The sequence below is a fragment of the Rattus rattus genome, chromosome 5 (assembly GCF_011064425.1).
Source record: "Rattus rattus isolate New Zealand chromosome 5, Rrattus_CSIRO_v1, whole genome shotgun sequence".
NCBI classification, from domain to species: domain Eukaryota; kingdom Metazoa; phylum Chordata; class Mammalia; order Rodentia; family Muridae; genus Rattus; species Rattus rattus.
Genome location: NC_046158.1, coordinates 95473772 through 95491516, shown reverse-complemented (window position 1 = coordinate 95491516; position 17745 = coordinate 95473772). Strand labels below are relative to the sequence as shown.

At 44.5% G+C, this 17745-nt stretch overlaps 1 protein-coding gene across 1 annotated transcript in view; it reads left to right on the top strand.

The window, feature by feature from the left end:
* Rasgrp1 (RAS guanyl releasing protein 1) overlaps positions 1-17745 on the top strand; it is a 59494-nt gene that overhangs the window by 17712 nt on the left and 24037 nt on the right. Inside the window, exon 3 of the mRNA XM_032903914.1 lies at positions 16536-16641. Within this exon, the coding sequence (XP_032759805.1) occupies positions 16536-16641 (106 nt within the window). The remainder of the gene's footprint in view (positions 1-16535; positions 16642-17745) is intronic.

Below are 17745 nucleotides of genomic sequence, written 5' to 3'. Positions count from 1 at the left end.
TGGAAATAGCAGACCGAGAACTTTAAACAGCTCTTAAAAACATGTTGAAGAATTCATAGATGCACAGATGGAGAATTTCAACAGAGACAGAAACAAAAGGAGCCAAATGAAAAGTCTCGAACTGAAAAACAGAAAGTATCCAAAAGAAAAACTCTCTGGATGGGTTTAATTCTACATCGAACACTGCGAAAGGAAACATCAGTTAAGTCAAAGGCAGGCCATCATTTCAAAAGGAAAAGACTGAGCAAAGTCAGCTCGAATTTCAGGTGATGTAACCAGGGCTCACTGGACATGAAAGGACTCAAGATAGCTGGGATAGAGTTGAGAAACGTTATACTACCTGTTCTCAGGACTTATTGTGAAGCTGCAGTTTAATTAAGTTGAGCAGGCATGATAAGCAACCAAATCAGAGGGACAGAATAGCAGAAGAGATCCCGGGGTAAATGCACACAAAATAGCAGATTCCAGGGTAAACGTACATGCGGTCAAAAACACCAAAGCAAGTCAATGAGGATGGGTTTTCTTTCCACAAATGCTGATGTAACAAATCATACACACACACACACACACACACACACACACACACACACACACACAGGCACATACATACATACATATGTTCATAAAGTATGCCACACATGAAAAATAACTTGAGATGACCCAACATGTTTGATTTCAATAAGGCTGTTAGGAGGAAATCAAGGTGAATATTCATGCAAGACTTAAGACGGTATTTCTAGACAAACCTGCAGTAACCCTAAATGATATATTTAACAAATTGGACTTCAGAGAAATCAATAGGTACTGTTGAGGAAATTAATACACAAGCTACACAATGAGAGAAGGTTTTTAGTAATATATACCTGAGACAGGAACATTTTGATCGTGTTAACATATAATAGGACTCTCCCTGTGGCCCAGATTAATTACCTTTGGGGCTCTGTTCATTTGGTGCTGGGGATCGAACCCAGGACCTCGTACATTCATGCTAGGCAAGTGTATCTCTACCACTGAGATTCCCTTCCTCACCCTATCCGTGCCTCAGGCTGGTGAGTTGCTTCCTACCATGGCTCTCTGATTCACACCAACTTGATTTCTGGTGCGTTTCTTAGTATGTTTTTCCAATTAGAGCTGGCCAAGACGCAGCATGGTGTCTGCAACAAAAGTCCCTCACTTAAGCGCTTGTCATCTGTCTATTCCACTGATGTCTGAAGCTATGGGTGTCTTCATAGAGCCATTTAGTAGTAGGTAGACTCACCCAAGGGTAAGGCCTGGATGACACCAACCGAACTTGGCTAATCTTCACATCCCTCCTGTAGGACTCAACTCTCAAAATCACAAAATCTATGATTTGTCCCTGGGTATCTTAGTTAGGGTTACCATTGCTGTGATGAAACACCATGACCAAAGCAACAGTTCCTCCTTATAATAATTTACCATCAAAATCAATAAGGGCAGGAACTGGGAAGCAGGAGCTGATGCTGAGGCCATGGAGGGGTGCTGCTTACTGGCTTGCTCCTCATGGCTTGCCCAGCCTGCTTTCTTATAGAGCCCAGGACCACCAGCCCAGGAGTGATACCACCCACAATAGGTTAGGCCTACCCAATCAATTAAGAAAATGTACTAGAGGCTTGCCCACAGCCAGATCTTATGGAAACACCTTCTCGATTGAAGTTCCCTTTTCTCTGATGATGCTAGGTTTATGTCGAGCTGACATAAAACTATCCAGCACAAGAGATATCTTGACATGGTGGTTGAGCAGTATCCCACAGAATATTATCATTACTTTGTCACTAGAAAAGTACATTCACCCACTAAAATCTCAATTACCACCTATTACGAATGCTTCTTTATTGTGAATGAGTTTTCATTGCGCTTGTGTATTTTCTGAAGCATTAAGTCTCTAATACCTTATCACAGACACACCTTTCCTTCACTTCACACAGGTGAGCAGGTATTTTAGTGTTGGAAGGGAGAAGGGAGAAATGTATCATGTTGGGGACCATGGTACTGTCTGTCCCTCTACTGGGACTTACAATGAGACTTATGTCACTTTGTGTGGATTAGGCGTAAAGGTGGTACTTTCCAAACAACTCAAAAGGAAAATAACCACATTTAAGCCACTTTTCCAGGTGGGTCAAGCCAAAGCTTGGGCGACTTTAAGCTCCACCCTTGCTGCCTTCTTACACCTTCAAGGGTATGAATTTCTTCCACTAGCCAATAAATTGTCCAGCTCCTGCTGCTGGATGTGAGGAGCCCGGGGTCTTCTACTTTTCTGTAGCCTTTAATATCTACCTATTGTGCCTCCTCATCTTGTAAAGGCCAAGCTTCGACGCACAGACAGATATGAACGCCAAGGAACTCGGAGCCACCATTTCAAATGACTAAGCCTTCTTCAAGTAACAAAATTAGTTAATTCAGCTAATTCAGTTAATTAAATTAGTTAATTCAGTTAATTCATTGTTTCCCTACTTAGGACAGTGCATGCACACAGGGATGCTTACAGGCTCTCCAGCCTCCTGTGGTGCCTGTCTCCTCAGGGGCTATGCAGTCCAGGAAAGGTCTACATACAGAAATTGAAATGATGTCTGGATTTTTTCCAAATGACTTGTCTCAAGCTAGAGTGATATTTCAGACGCTAGCAACACCAGCAGAAGGACCTGGGTTTTAAACATCCAGGTGTGGCAGCACAAACCTGTGATCCCAGCAATCGGAAGGTGGCAGTAGGGGATCCCTGGGCTCACTGGCCAGTTAACCTAGTGTGGTTGCTAAGCTCCAGGTTGAATGAGAGACCTCATCTCAGGAAGACTCCTGATGTCAGTCTCTGGCCTCCACATGCACATGCTCATGTACCTGCATTGACACATGTATATACCACACTCGCACTAGTCAACCAACCAACCAACCAACCAACCAACCAACCAACCAACAAATACTCTGCCAGGAAGCTTAGCACTCACATTGTAAAGTACACAGCCTATCTGGTTTTGGCTTATTTCCTTTTATTTTGTTGTACAGTACTACCATCCAACCCAGGGCCTGGCACGGGCTAGGCAAATACTTTTACCATTAAGCCACAACCTCAAACTGTCAGATTTTTACAGAATACTAGGTCAGAGGTTGCTGCCTGCTTCGCTTGAAGGACCATCTATCTGACTTTTTAGCTTCCAAGAAAAAGATCAAAGTGAGGTCCACTTCTCAGTCTAGTATGTGAGGTCCCCAACACCCTGACCCTGGTCTTCCTTTGTATCCACACTCCTTCCACATCACAACTTACTACTCCAACGAGCTTGGGCTTCCTTTCCCAAACATACGTCTATCTCTGTCAACTCCAAACATAGAAATGATTAATTACCCCCAACACACTTACTAACATCTTACTCTGTCAAACCTGACCCCTCCTGCATGGCCAAGCTCCATCGTCAGTCACCCTCCTTCTGGAAGCCTAGCCATCTCATCCTGTCAAGTCTGGCTCTCCCTTCCTCTGAGCTGCCTTAGTGTTTTGCCTGTAATTCCCTGCAGGCCTTCAGTGTCTCCCGCACTGTTTTATTGCCCATATCTCCCGGTGCTCAGCTTTCTGGGACAGCACGATCGTCATTAAACCTGCAGCCCCACAGCATCTATCACCACACTTTTTTGAACAAAGAGCTTTTGACTAATTCCAAGCGTGGAACTTCATCTCTGCTATTTGGTGGTGGGCTATCACTCCTGTGGGCTGTTATTTAACCAGGGGTGATATTCAAAACACATGGTAACTAGGACAGCCCAGGACCCTGCCAACCTGAACAACTGCCTTTTGAAGCCTCCTGAGTATCAGCCCTGAGTCTGTGCTTTGTCGAGAGGAATATGCTTGCTGCTCACCTCGTAAGGCTGTGCTGGTCCAATGAGGTAATGCATGTGGAAATTCTTGTGAGCAGAGAGTGGTTTGCAGATGTTGAGGCTGCAGGTGGTCCTCCAGTACCCAGTGTGGGGTTGGATCCCTGACCTTCAGTGTCGCCCTGATTACAGCTCCGTTTCACTCAAAGCCACCTCCCTGCAGCAAACCAAGGAGCTGTTGAGCAACTGATCAGGATACCACAAACCCAAGAAATCTTGGAATCGACCCATTAGCTCTCCCACATCCCTAAATATTATCTTTACCAAGCCAGCCCTCTTTACCTTTTTTTAGGCTAAAGTATCAACATTTTCAGACTTTTGAGAAATCTCATCAAAATGTTAAAACCTAGCAAGACTTTTTGAACATTACTGCAAATTTTAGGATTTAAGGACACCACTGCTGGGCTGGAGAGATGGCTCAGGGGTTAAGAGCACTGACTGCTCTTCCAGAGGTCCTGAGTTCAAATCTAGAAACCACATGGTGGCTCAAAACCATCTGTAATAAGATCTGATGCCCTCTTCTCCTATGTCTGAAGACAGCTACAGTGTACTTATATATAATAGATAAATCTTTTTTTAAAAAAAGGATACCATTTGCTGTTGCATATTGCCCTTAAAATCCAGGATCCTTAATGATTTCTGGACATCTCAGGCAATCTGACTCTCTTCTGTGTGACGTTGGACTGCTCTGCCCAGATCTGTGAGTGGATTGACAATGATCAACAGAAACTAAGGTTTCTTCTTAGTTCCTTTGCCTTTACAGTTAGTTTCCTGTCTGCTTTTCCAATGAGTTCGCCCTGAAGAATTGTGTTTGAGCCATCTCTCTCTCTTTTCTGCCCTGTGTCCACTCCCATCTCTAAACAGTGGTAATACAAACTAGGCACTTCCTTCTCCCGAAGGCATTGACTCTTTCCCACTAAGCACTGATTGCCTTTTTGTGCTTATTGGCCATTTCCAGTCACTGTCTCTTCTTGTGTAGTTCGGAAGCAACAGACACAGGATTCTGTCCCTGACTGTCTGGCCCTGAGGGCATGCTGACCATTTCTGAGCCCCAGTTTGCTCATTTTCACAGCTTGGCAGTGCCCACTCTCACTCCTCTCAGCAGGGATGTAGCCAGGAAAGAAGGCAGACATTGGGACAGGGGAGGAGCACTCAGTGTCCCGGACAGAATTCAAACCGTAGGATGTCTCTGTGCTCTGTGGGTCTCACGCGTATAAGTAGCCCGACAGTTGTCACATAAGCTCATGGAACCCTCACTGAGCTGTTGAAGAGTGATTAGCCTGCCCTGGCTATGGCCAATAGCCATCCTCTCCTTCAGTGCTGTTCCTCCCAGTCTCGCAACGCCTCTGAGTGGTTGGTATTGTTTTCACTATTAGTAGGTGAGGAACAGAGGTGATAAGATGTGGCCTATCTGAAGTGAGATGACTGGTGTATGAGACAGCATGGGGGTTTGAAATCGTGGTCAGGGTGGTAAGGTGAAAGAGCATCCTTTGGATGTCTGAAGCTGGTCCATCAAGGAGCATGTAATACGATGGATGATGTGGCTGGATGTGATGTGCACATCTCAGAGATTCTCAGTGGCTGCACACGCGCGCGCGCGCGCGCGCGCACACACACACACACACACACACACACACACACACACACACACACTGCATGTTTCCATGAAGGATCACACTCAAGGGTGGCACAAATAACATGCCAGTGCTCCCACAGCTACAAGGTGGCTGACTAAACAATGCTGTTCTATATAATAACCATTATTTTGATTGTAGGGTTTAACTTATTCATGTTTAGTATAATTCTGAATTGCCTTTCAGATGGCACTTCCTCGAGGGTAAGGAAAAGGGTCCTGTTTACTCTTCTGTCAATTCCCAAGGATCTCTAGCATTTTGCTGTGTCTATAACACTGAAACCATTTTTTTTCCACTCAAATCAAAATCCAAACCAACTCATCAAGGTTTTGTGTGCCTATGAGACAACTGTCGGGCCACTTATACACTTGAGATCCACAGAGCACAGAGACATCCTATGGTTTGAATTCTGTCCGGGACATGAGTGCTCCTCCCCTGTCCCAATGTCTGCCTTCTCTCCTGACTACATCCCTGCTGAGAGGAGTGAGAGTGGGCACTGCCAAGCTGTGAAAATGAGCAAACTGGGGCTCAGAAATGGTCACATCCTCTCAGGGCCAGACAGTCTTGGACAGAATTCTGTGTCTATTACTTATACATCGTACAAACTGGAACAAGTGACACAGTCCCCAAATTTTGGTCCCTTTTCCAGATGTCATTAACATCATTTATTGATACTTTGTAGAGCTAATATGAAAAGGCTGTGCTGGAAGAAATCCAGGTTTGTCAACAACAACAAAAAACACAGAGACAAAAGGGAAAGGCCAGAGCTAAATCTCTTCCCACAATGCTCCGTGTCTCTTGGACAATGCCTTGGTCTCTACCTGTGTGGCTAGGGAAAGCTTGGTAATGTTCAGTTTTGTATTTCAGCTGTTTCCATAATGCAGTCACGTGACATTGGTTCATTACTCAGAAGATTGTGAACCACAGTCTCTCTGGGTTCTGCTGAATAGTGGCCGATGTCTTCCTTTCTATAGAAGAGATTTCCATTCCCCCATGCAATTCCCCCATTTAGATCAGCTGCCCACATCTTCATGCAGCCTTCTTCCCAACACCTATAGTTCTGTGGGGCTCATCGGAAGCTGCAGGTAAAACCTGTTACTAGGGAGACTTGCCAGGAACTAACTGCTCTGGAGACTATGTTCAAGGGCAAGCCAAGTACAATCTCAGTGGACCAGATGATGTGACAGATCACAGTGGACAGACACTCTTGAGATGGTTAACTGTTCTCTGAAGATCATGGTCCTGGTCCAGAACAATCAAGGAACAATAAAAGCAGGTGAAGAAAAAACAAAATCCTGTTCTAAATCTTGCCAAAGAAATAGGGACCACTCACCATTCACCACAGCGCTTCACAGTCTGCGAAGCATCTGTAAATAATCAGTGAAATAGAACCTAATCCTATTGGTTGACAAAGAAAGGGGTGCCTACAGAGTAGTTTCTGGCTATGGCAGACTGTGCTTGATGGCTTTTCCCTTACGTGGTGCGTGATGGGTTTTTCTACAGAACCGTTCGGGTGGGAAGATGGCATTTGGTACCTCGAGTTTAAATCAGCGTACCTGATTGCTGTAAGGCTACTCTGAGCTACAGTATCTATCATCAAGGTTATCTATCATCTAGGCTTGTCAATCTCATAGGTTTGAGTTACACATGCAGAAAAGCTTTTCTGAAGAAGGCTGAGGTCATGGCAAGTAGTTCACAGATGGGCCTTATGTTATTTCACTGCGTGGGTATGTGGGAAGTTCCCCGTTTTTAGTACCTGCTTTGCCTGCAGACCCCTCCCCAAGCCTAGAGAGTTTTTGTGGGTTTTTTGTTGTTGTTGTTGTTGTTGTTTTAATTTAGGAAAAGCTACAATTACACAATATTTGACCATTTTAATTTTTCTTTCATATATTTTGATCATATTATTTCCCTTTCATCAACTCCTCCTAGATCTCCCCCACCTCCCTACTCACCCTCCCAAACTTTATGTTCTCTCTATATCAAAAAAAAAAACAGAAACAAAAACAAAAAGCAAAACAAAAACTGGCGTGTGTGTGTGTGTGTGTGTGTGTGTGTGTGTGTGTGTGTGTGTGTGTAATGTTTTGTAAAAGCACACACAAAAATATGGAATCTACTTTGTGTTAGAAACGCCTAGAATTTAAAAGACAAGAGAGAAGTGAGAGGAAGAGTGCTGGACCACATTTCCGCCCAGTTTGTAGTTCTGTCTTCTTCGGGTCCCTTGACTGTTATCCAGCCTCCCACCGGCCACTTCCTGGCAGTTCTCTGCTTCCCTCTGGACAGTCGGGACCTGGCCTATTGCTTCATTTTGCCTGCCTAAGTGCATTCCTTGGGCTACAGTGGGATGGGTCACAGCCCGTTGGCTAATGACGCTGTGTCAGCGGCAGCTTCCTTTAAACCAAATGCAACTGCAGTACACTAATCCGCGGGGTGATTCTACTGTTTGATGGGTGCTGGGAGTGGAAGGGGGCACTGTCTTCCAACAGTGGTGCTTAGAGTCTGAAGTCACCGCACCAAACCAGAGTCAGCTCACTGAGCCCTCCCCCGCCCGTGCCACTTCCGCCGCAGCACAGTCTTTAGTTCTTTGCACTCCACCCACTCACTCTCAGAACTGTGTCCAATTTGCACACTTGCTAAGGACAACTTCCCTCCTGACTTCTCAGATCCCTGGCTCCACAGATGCGGAAGGTCCAGACTCAGGAAAACCAGCTGTTTTGTTCAGCAGAGGCAATACAGTTCAAAAGCCCTTTCTCTTTAGGCGATCCATGCACTTGGTTAGACATTTATAGATGGCAATCAGTCATCTAAAAAATCTAGGTCATTCTGCTTCATGCCTCAGAAGCAGAGCATGCCCAGAGAGAGATGTGTCTGTTGGTTTGTTGTAGAAACAGAGAGCACTTCTCCTGGTCATTCAGGGTACTGTCAGCTTAGGGAAGCCACCATTTTATCTAGCCGCCATTGGCTTATATGCTGTCAGCATTCTAGATGGACCAGGCAAATGGTACCAGTAGTAACTACCTACCTTCTGTGATCATAAACAGTGGTGGATAAATCTGAGGTTAGAACTGCTGGGGGATGGGCTGGAGAGATGACTCAGTGTTAAGAGCACGTGCTGCTCTTCCAGAGGTCCTGAGTTCAATTCCCAGCACCCACATGATGGCTCACAACCATCTGTAATGAGGTCTGATGCCCTCTTCTGGTGTGTCTGAAGACAGCTACAGTGTACTTATATATAATAAATAAATAAAATCTTTTTTTTTTTAAAAAAAAAAAGTATTGCTGGGGGAAATTTTTAGAACATATTCTGTAGTTCTACAAAGAAAGGTGGGTCTGTGTGGGTGTAGCTTTTCCTTGAGAAGCTGGGTCAGGGGAGAAGAGGAGGCCACTGGTGGGAATATCCTTGTAGCATGAGTGGCTAAATGTTTAGACTTTTCCTAATACTTTACCACCCCAAGAAGTGCCAAGGAAAAAATCCAATGCCGGAGACCAAAGGCCCTTCCTGCTAGGTATTCAATTCACCAGCTCCATGACCATCACCAAGATATGCGGCTTCCACTTCTTACCCTTAATATCAAATCCATGATCGTCCTAGGGACCAGGCGTCAATCAAGATAAGGAGGCTAGAAAAGGACCCTAGTAAGCGTCAACCCTTTAAGCGTCATGGGTCTGATGATAAGAATGGATTGCCTATCCTTGGGTCTGACTTTCAGCACCTCTTCCAAGCTTTACTTCCCAAGAGTGGCTTTGTGTTGTTTCCCTGAGATAGACCATAATGAGAATAGTTATACCATAGAAATACACAAATGCTGTAGACTCGGAACCCCTCACCCCTAGATTCGCTGTTGAGAGCAGCCATACTGACTGGTAAGTTTGTACTGGGTCCCACTCACCCAGCACAACACTCGGTTTCTCCACACTGGTCTCTGGAAATCCAATAAGGCAGTAGACGTTAGGGATGTATATGCAACCGCAGTCCTTCACATACACTTGATGTCTCAGTTGCCACTATCAGCACTAAAAATCCCTGAACCTGACACAAAACCCAGAAAGTTTTGGGCGTCCTTTCCTGATTTGGAGATTGCCATTGTCTTGCTGTCAAGAAGCAGCACTTCCCCATTGTCACACGTCCAGAGCTGTGAGTGTGCCTGTTAGGTTCTGCCTGGATCTAGTCTGCCTTCATTTCTGGGATACCGGCCTCCTTTGACAGGTTTGGCCAGGCCCATGGATTTCTGATCCTGGCTTCTCAGATCCCTAGATGGAGCATACGTTCTACTTCCTGTTATGCAAGCCACCCCCACCTCCATGCGTCTTCCTTCTTAGTCTGCCGAATTTCTGACATTCTGCCTTTGATACCCTCAAAATCTTTCACACATCAAGATGTTTCCATGGAAACCAAAACAAAGGGGACACAAAGACTGTGCGTTATAGTTTCTCTCTGGTGCTGGTCACGTGCCTTTGTGCTTCCTGTCAGCTTTGCAGTGTGGCATTTTCAACTTATCCCTCAGACATGTCTCACTGAAAAGCCACCCCTTCCCTGTTAGCAAGCTTGGGAATGTGCAGTGCAACCTTTGCTGGGTTTTCTCCCAGAATTCAAATGACATGGAAGCAGTTCGTCCGTCTAAAGCTAGAAAATCACTTAGTTCTAAGGCAAAACTGAAAAGGAAGAGTGGCTGAGGTGACTTAGACACTGCTGGACCTTGACATTCCAAGTCATCTTGCCAGAGACCTCCTAAGTCCCTCTCTGATGTCAGGGGTCTCTCCCTTCCCCTAAACCTCCCTGTGGGGTCTGTTCCCTTTATTAATCCTCCCCTGTGGGGTGTCTTCCCTTTCTTAACCCTCCCTGTGGGGTCTCTGCCTTCCCCTAACCCTCCCACCATTCCTAACATTTGGTGCCTAAAACTCTTAGGTCTTCTGACTGTCGTTCCTTCCTCAGCTAGATTCAGAACTCTTTAATGGCAGCATTTCCTCAGCTCTTCAGATATCTTCTAGAATCTAAGACATTGCTACTTGAAGAATAGTTTCATGATCAATATTGGTTAATAATATAAAAGCATGTTTTTGCAGTGCCGGGCATGGAATCCAGGTCCTTGTACAGGTTAAGCAGGTGCCCCTCATGGATTGGCACCTTTAAGTATCCTGTCCTCTCTTTAAACTGTATATAGAGAACGGTTTGGGAGTCAAGTAGATGCCAGATGCCCGCCCACTGACCTGTAGTGCTTTTAAAAGGAAAACGGTGCATTAGATAGAAATGGAGAGCAAGGGCAGTTGAGAATCTGTGATTCTGTAAAGTATAGTTCTTGCCTATACTGGGACTGATGGTAGAAAGTGTATAATTGGCTCATTCCCAGATGACTCCAGAGCCCACATACCTACCTAGCTTCTATTCACTCCATCAAGCAAATGGTCCACAGGTTAGATGTGTTTGATGATGGTATTTCTCAAGAAGTATATATGTCCATCATTCCCTGAGTCAAGTTGCGGAGAAGGTAAGAGTGACGTCTTGCACTCCACTGAAGTTTCAACCCCTTTAAGAATTAGCAGCAGCAGATGGTAGTGGAAAATTATGCACATCTTATTATGCATTGCACATTTTGCTTATTAGAATTTTTCATATGACACTCTGCATTTTTTAAAAGCCTAAAGATGAAAACAAAGTAGAATTATCCATTGAAATATTTAAATCAGCTTACAGCAATTATAACAAACTATCAAAATAAAATCCAGCACCCTGGAAGGTAGCTAGATTCCCCTGACCAGCATCTTGAAGAAGTGTGCTTGTTCTGTGGGATGAAGGCAGGAAGGGAATGCTCCCTTGATGAGGTTATCTAGTCATCAAAGGCCATGTGGCGAAAAGATGGTGACAGGGCAGGGGCAAGAGCCAATCTCATTGAAAAGGGAGAGCCAGGAAGGGAGAAGAGGTGGCACCCTGTCTAGGTGTAGAGAGAAAGTACTTCTCTCTGCTCCTCCTCTTGCTCCGTCCCTGCCTTTCTTTACTGAGTGAGCCATCCCCTCCTGAACTTACCATTTGCAAGCTCTCACTCCCACAGAAAAGCATGTGGCTTCACAAGCCACCGTGTGGGTGTGTCACTGAAACTGTGGAAGAGGAGGTATGGGGGGAAGTGGAGTGTGAAGATGCTGGTGAATCTTGGACAAGACTCCCTGGCATCTTGAAGACAACATTCAAGATCAGAATGGAGCAACCCATGGCATATAAGAGACTTCTAGAAATCATCAGAATACAAAGGTCATTCTTCCATATGCAGATTGACTCCAATTAGACTTTCTCAGCATTTCTAGAACCTAGATCCAGAGGGCTGAACATGTTCTTAAAGATCACTTGAGTCATCTTTGCATTTAATACATGAGTTCCTTGGTCCTACAGATGGCCACACAGCACCTAGCCAGGTATGTAGGAAATTGAAAGGATTCTGGAATCAAGAAGACTGGACCAGACTCTACCCCATTGTCTTTTTGACTTAGAACATATTACCCAACCCTTCTACCCTTGAATTTCCTCCCCTGTAAGTTGTGAACTACATGAACAATGTTGGGTTGTTCTGAGCATTAGAAATCACATCGCCATGCTTAGCACAGCCTCAGAGGGCTTTAGTAAATGGGAATCACTGTGCCAGCACACTCTCTGGGTTTCATCTCCAGACTCCAAGTCCTCTGCGATGGGAGTGTTTTCAGCATTGGGTGTGCACATCAGCCATACTTTTCTGCCACCTCTTAAGCCAAATTCTGTTCCTGCAATGTCTGTCCATCAACTTGGGTGCTACCTTTTGCAAAATCACAGAACAAATCTAAACTTTCCAACAAGTAATATAAAATATTTGAAGACACTTTCAGTGTCTGCCTAATCTTCTCCATGGTAAGCCCTTTTAGATCTGTGAATTCTTCCAAAGACCTTGCATGATCTAACTGAGGATACTTCTGGGACCCTTCCTTCCTATGTGAGCAGCCATGGGAAGGTGCTTGCCAGACATAAGGAAATGTGTGGATAGCAAGTCTTAGGGGCAGTCCATCCTGAATAAATTTGTATGACCATGCTAGGGTATACCTTTCACAAGTATAGTGTGTTGCTTCTCCTGCCTTTCACCATGGGGTTGAGGGATATGAACACTACCACTTCTCTGAAGAAAAGCATAAATGTTGTAAATCATATTGTCAAATGTTGTATTGAAGAGTTACTCCCCATAGCTCTCATTGCTTTTGTTGTATTGTTGACCACATTTCCCCTCCGTCTATCTAATGCTTCTCACGTGACTTGAAGTTCCTGCCCTTCAACTTCAGACTCAAAAGCATGACCTGTTTAACCAACAAAATGAGACAAGAGACAGCAGGCCACTTCACAGCATAGTTTAGGAGGCCTTGGATGTTTCCATGCAGCTCTCACTGTCCTGTCATCATGAGAAGATCCTACTCATACTAGCTTACTGGTCCAAGGAAGCTCAGAGCCCTCAGGAAAGGTATCTGTATCAGCCAGCACATAGCTAAAGCTATGAACACATGAGCAAAGCCCTGTAGATGTGGGCTATACATTTCGAAAACTTTATGGGTGAGATATTAACAAAACCATAATCAAGTTAAATGAACATTTCATAGAAATGTTTTTACCAAGTGGCAAATGCCAAGTAAATTAGCAAAGAAACACAAAATGTCAGGGGATTCCTGTTTGGTACAGTTATTTGGTCCATGTTCTTGGAGTACCCACCATGTGTCAGCACTAGACTGGACTCTGAAAATAGATTTGGGGTTTGGGGGAAGAAGATGCACAAGGCTCAGGACCCAGAAAATCTGTATTCTATTGAAAATTTAGAAAGTTGAACGTTTTTTAAAAGACCAGTGGGACAACCAGAACATATGTGCTATGAAGAAATTCAAGCAGAGTAATGGCTACATTAGGTTGTCAGAAGAAGAGCTCTCATGAGATGAGACTTACGTGCTATGGCAGATCCAGTGGGAGAAAGATAACATTGAGGGCCATGGCAAATGCTAACAGCATAATCTAGCAGCAGGCCCAGAGTGTTTGTAGTGGACACAGAAGTATAAAGAAGGGAAAAACATTTCTAAATGAAGTGGGCCATATTCAGAGGCCAGGACATATAGAGCTCTACCAGCCACCATAGAGACTATGTGCCTTGGAATGTACTAAGAATGTGACCTGATTTTCCAGGCCTTGGGAGCTGGGGGGGAGAAGAGATTGTGGGGAGAAAAGAGTGAAAGGATGGCCAGTTAGCTTTTGCATCATGGTGGCTACTCTATAGAGACAGCAAAACTAGAGTGAAGTTGGTAGGTTTTCGGTGTGTTTTAGAAACACTATCAAGACTCACTTATGGGTCAGGTGCCAGGGAAAGTGAATTCTAAGTTTAATTATAATAACTCAGAGGGCGTTTGGTGGTGCCATTTCTGTAGATGAGGTACAGTATAGGAGAAATAAACCAGAGGAGAAGTCAAGAGTTCTGTCTGAATGAGTTCATTTGGACTTAGACCTTTATGGAGACGATGCCACTGGACGTATTAAGTCTATGCTCAATGCTGAAAACAGAAGTTGGCAGATATTTTCATAGAGGGCGTGTTAGTCAGAGCCTAGATTAATTCATCTAGGCAAAGAGTTCACTTTTTAATTTAAAATTTAAGAAGTTTTCAATTTAAAATAAATGTTAGCAGAAAGAAGTGGGAGGATTAAAGTGTAGCACAAGCTGACATTTAAGAGCTTAGCAGAGGGAGAGGAGACAGAGAGACGTGACAGAGTGTGGAGAGATGGAGCCAAGAGAAGAAAGCCTTCCGGGAGGAGACTCACCAGTGTGGCTTCGGTTGGACTGAAGACTCACTGAATCATGAAGTGAGATGAGGACAGGGAAGCTAATGGAGTATGGAGCTGGTCGATAACCTTGGAAATTAAATAGTTAGCTTAGTTGTGGTGGCTCATGCTCCCAGAAGTTGGGAGGCCAAGGCAATAAGATCTCCAGTCCAAGACCAACCTAGGCCAAGTACAGAGATCCCGTAGAACCAACTAAACAACAAACTGGCTTGTGGAGACAGAAGTTGAAATGGTTGACAAGTGACTGGAAGAAAAAAGGGTGATCCTGGTGTCTTGAAGAAGAGGGAAACAGAAATGCAGAGATGCGGGATCTGTTTACTTTTGTTTTAAGTAGAAAACATGGGAGCAAAGGTAAATGTCAGTGGGCATAAAAACCCACAGGGAAAATGTTGATACTGATGGCCCACCAGGGTAAATAAGCTTAGCAGCCTTTGAAAAGAGGAGATGGGAACAGAGAGGAGATGTGGGCTTCCAGGTGCCCTTCCAAGATAAAGGGGAGGCAGGCAATGAGGGCTGTACAGAGCCAGTAAGCACTTGAGTTTTCTCAAATACATGTGACTTTAGATCAGCATTTGAGGATTCAGGACTTCTGACCATATCCTGTACTTAGAACTCACTGAACTTGAAACAGAATGAAAATGATCACCACGTTTACAATGTATTATATAAGACGTTATAGATGGACAGTAGTTCACATAGATAGATAGGTGATAGATGATATGTAGAGAAAGATGATAGAGATAGATAGATAGATAGATAGATAGATAATAGGTAGACAGACAGATAGACAGATAGGCAGATGGACAGACAGGGTCTTAGGGCTTTACTGCTGTGAAAAGACACCATGACCAAGGCAACTCTTATAATGACAACATTTAATTGGGGCTGGTTTACAGGTTCAGAGGTTCAGTCCATCATCATCAAAGTGAGAACATGGCAGCATCCAGGCAGGCATGGTGCTGGAGGAGCTGAGAGCTCTACCTCTACATCTGAAAGCTTCTAGCAGAATACTGGCTTCCACGCAGCTAGGATGAGGGTCTTAAAGCCTAAACCCACAGTAGCACACCCACTGTAAGAGAGCCACACCTTCTAATAGAGAGACTCACTGGGCCAAGCATATACAAACTATCACAAATAGATAGGCAGATGATGGATGGAGGGATGGACGGACAGACAGATTTACTTATGGAGATAAGCATGGAATTGAGAGATGTTACACCAGAACTACCCAACCACCAACAGTCATTCCCATCCTTAAGTCCAATAGGTTATGAGATAAGACTGAGATTCTAGAGAGCATAGTGGCCATAAGGGAAGGACCGACCACCATTACAACTTATCCAGAATATAGGAAACAGGTTAAAGCAGAGAAGGATGAGAAAGAAACAATCTGACTTCTTTCTTCTCTTATGATTGTTTCAAAAGACAAAAGCCAACTGTACCCCGGCTAGCAAGTGTTCCTGACTAGTGAGATTCATGGCGAAAGTCAGCGAGTAGGCAGGGAAGGGACAAGCAGCACATTTCATACCGTAGAAACAAAACCAGTGCTGGAAACCACTCCAAAGGGCAACATTACCCTCAATGCTACTACATAGAACACAGCTTGCTAGCCAATGAGATTTGGAAATACGCCGCTAGTGATGCCTTTTGCAAATCATCGTGGAACCTCAAAATCCACCACCACTCTTCATATGTAATGTTTACTTTCATTTCACCACAGGAGCCTTAGAAATTGAACACCTTGGACTTCAGGCCCCTCACTTGCATGTCCAAGGCCAAGACAGAGCTCTAGAAATTCATCCACCTAGCCATGTGCCTTTGTAAAACTTTTAAAGATATTTATTTTAACTGCATATTAATCATGTGGCTTCCCATTCTGATGCTAGAGAAAGTCCCTCTCGACCACCAGTTGCATAAACATTGGGTCCCATAAACCCTACAGCTACCTCTGCTTTCAATCTGGATGTAGACTTTATCCCTTTGACAAGACTCTATCACCTTTGGGGCAGCTTGATTCATATGTTTTGTGGGGATAGGCAAGGGATACAGGAGGATGGTAAAAACCAGGAGCAAAGGCAAAGCACTGGGCAGCTGAAAGAGAACTGTTCGAATAGCCCTAGCTGTCTGCCCGCTAGAATTTTGGAGGATCAGAGCCCCCGCCATCTCTTTCTGAGAGACTCACACACAGCTCTTTGCACTTTCAGATGCAGATGGAAACCTGTGTCGAAGTAACCAGCTGTTACAAGTCATGCTAACCATGCACCGAATCATCATCTCCTCGGCCGAGCTGCTGCAAAAACTCATGAATCTATATCCTTGGGCATGGAAAATAGGCTGCTGATTCAAATGTGCGTTCATTTCAGCTGATTTGGAATAAAGTGAGCAGTAGATGCCTTTACCTGTCCTTTTAAGGGTATGGTTGTATGTTTGAGCACTGGTGGATGTGTGTGTGTGTGTGTGTGTGTGTGTGCGCGCACGCGCGTGCACCTGTGTGTTTACAAACCTATATGTCTACACCTGTGTATGTAGCTTCTTTTAGGTAGTACAATATTATTTATGCAGATTTCTCTGTGTGGTAGATGGTCAAGGAAGTCAACATACAAATGCAGATAACAATAATACCACCTGTGAATTTTAAAAAAAAAATACCTTTCATTATACAATAGTCGCAAATCATATTCATCCTGCACAGACTGACCAGGACAGTTGTGAGTCTTCTTTTTTTTTTAAAGATTTATTTATTTATTATATAGAAGTACACTGTTGCTGTCTTCAGATACACTAGAAGAGGGCATCGGATCTCTTTACAGATGGTTGTGAGCCACCATGTGGTTGCTGGGACTTGAACTCAGAACCTCTGGAAGAGCAGTCAGTGCTCTTAACCGCTGAGCCATCTCTCCAGCCCCAGTTGCGAGTCTTAAATGATGCATTTCTTGAGGGACTTCATATGAGTTCTTCAGCCCTCCTGGGCTCTGAAGAAAAGTTCGGCCACATGATCTGTACTACATGGCCTTTGTGGTCTAGGCTGTGGCACTGACTGTGGGCTGGTTAGCCCTTGTTGGATGCGGACCTCCTGTGGTAGGGTATGGAAGTCGCTTGCTTTCTCCTTCAAAATGCTCGTGATACTGTGAGCTGTTGTCCTCAAAGGAAAAGTGCAGTCGGAGACGTGAAACAGTTAGCTAGCACCTGAGGCCAAGGTCTCTGGGGCTGAGTCAAGACATGTGACTGTACAAATCCTTTTCCAGGAAACACAAGAAACACAACAGCCCTTCTCTAAACTGCCATGAAGTGGTCTCTTCCATCTCAGTGATCAGTGTCCCAGGGTAGAGCATGGGGAGGGTCAGTGACTGAGAGAGACTTGTGATGGGTGAGCACCGCCTCTGCGGAGACTCTCAAACCAGTTCAATCTGGTTT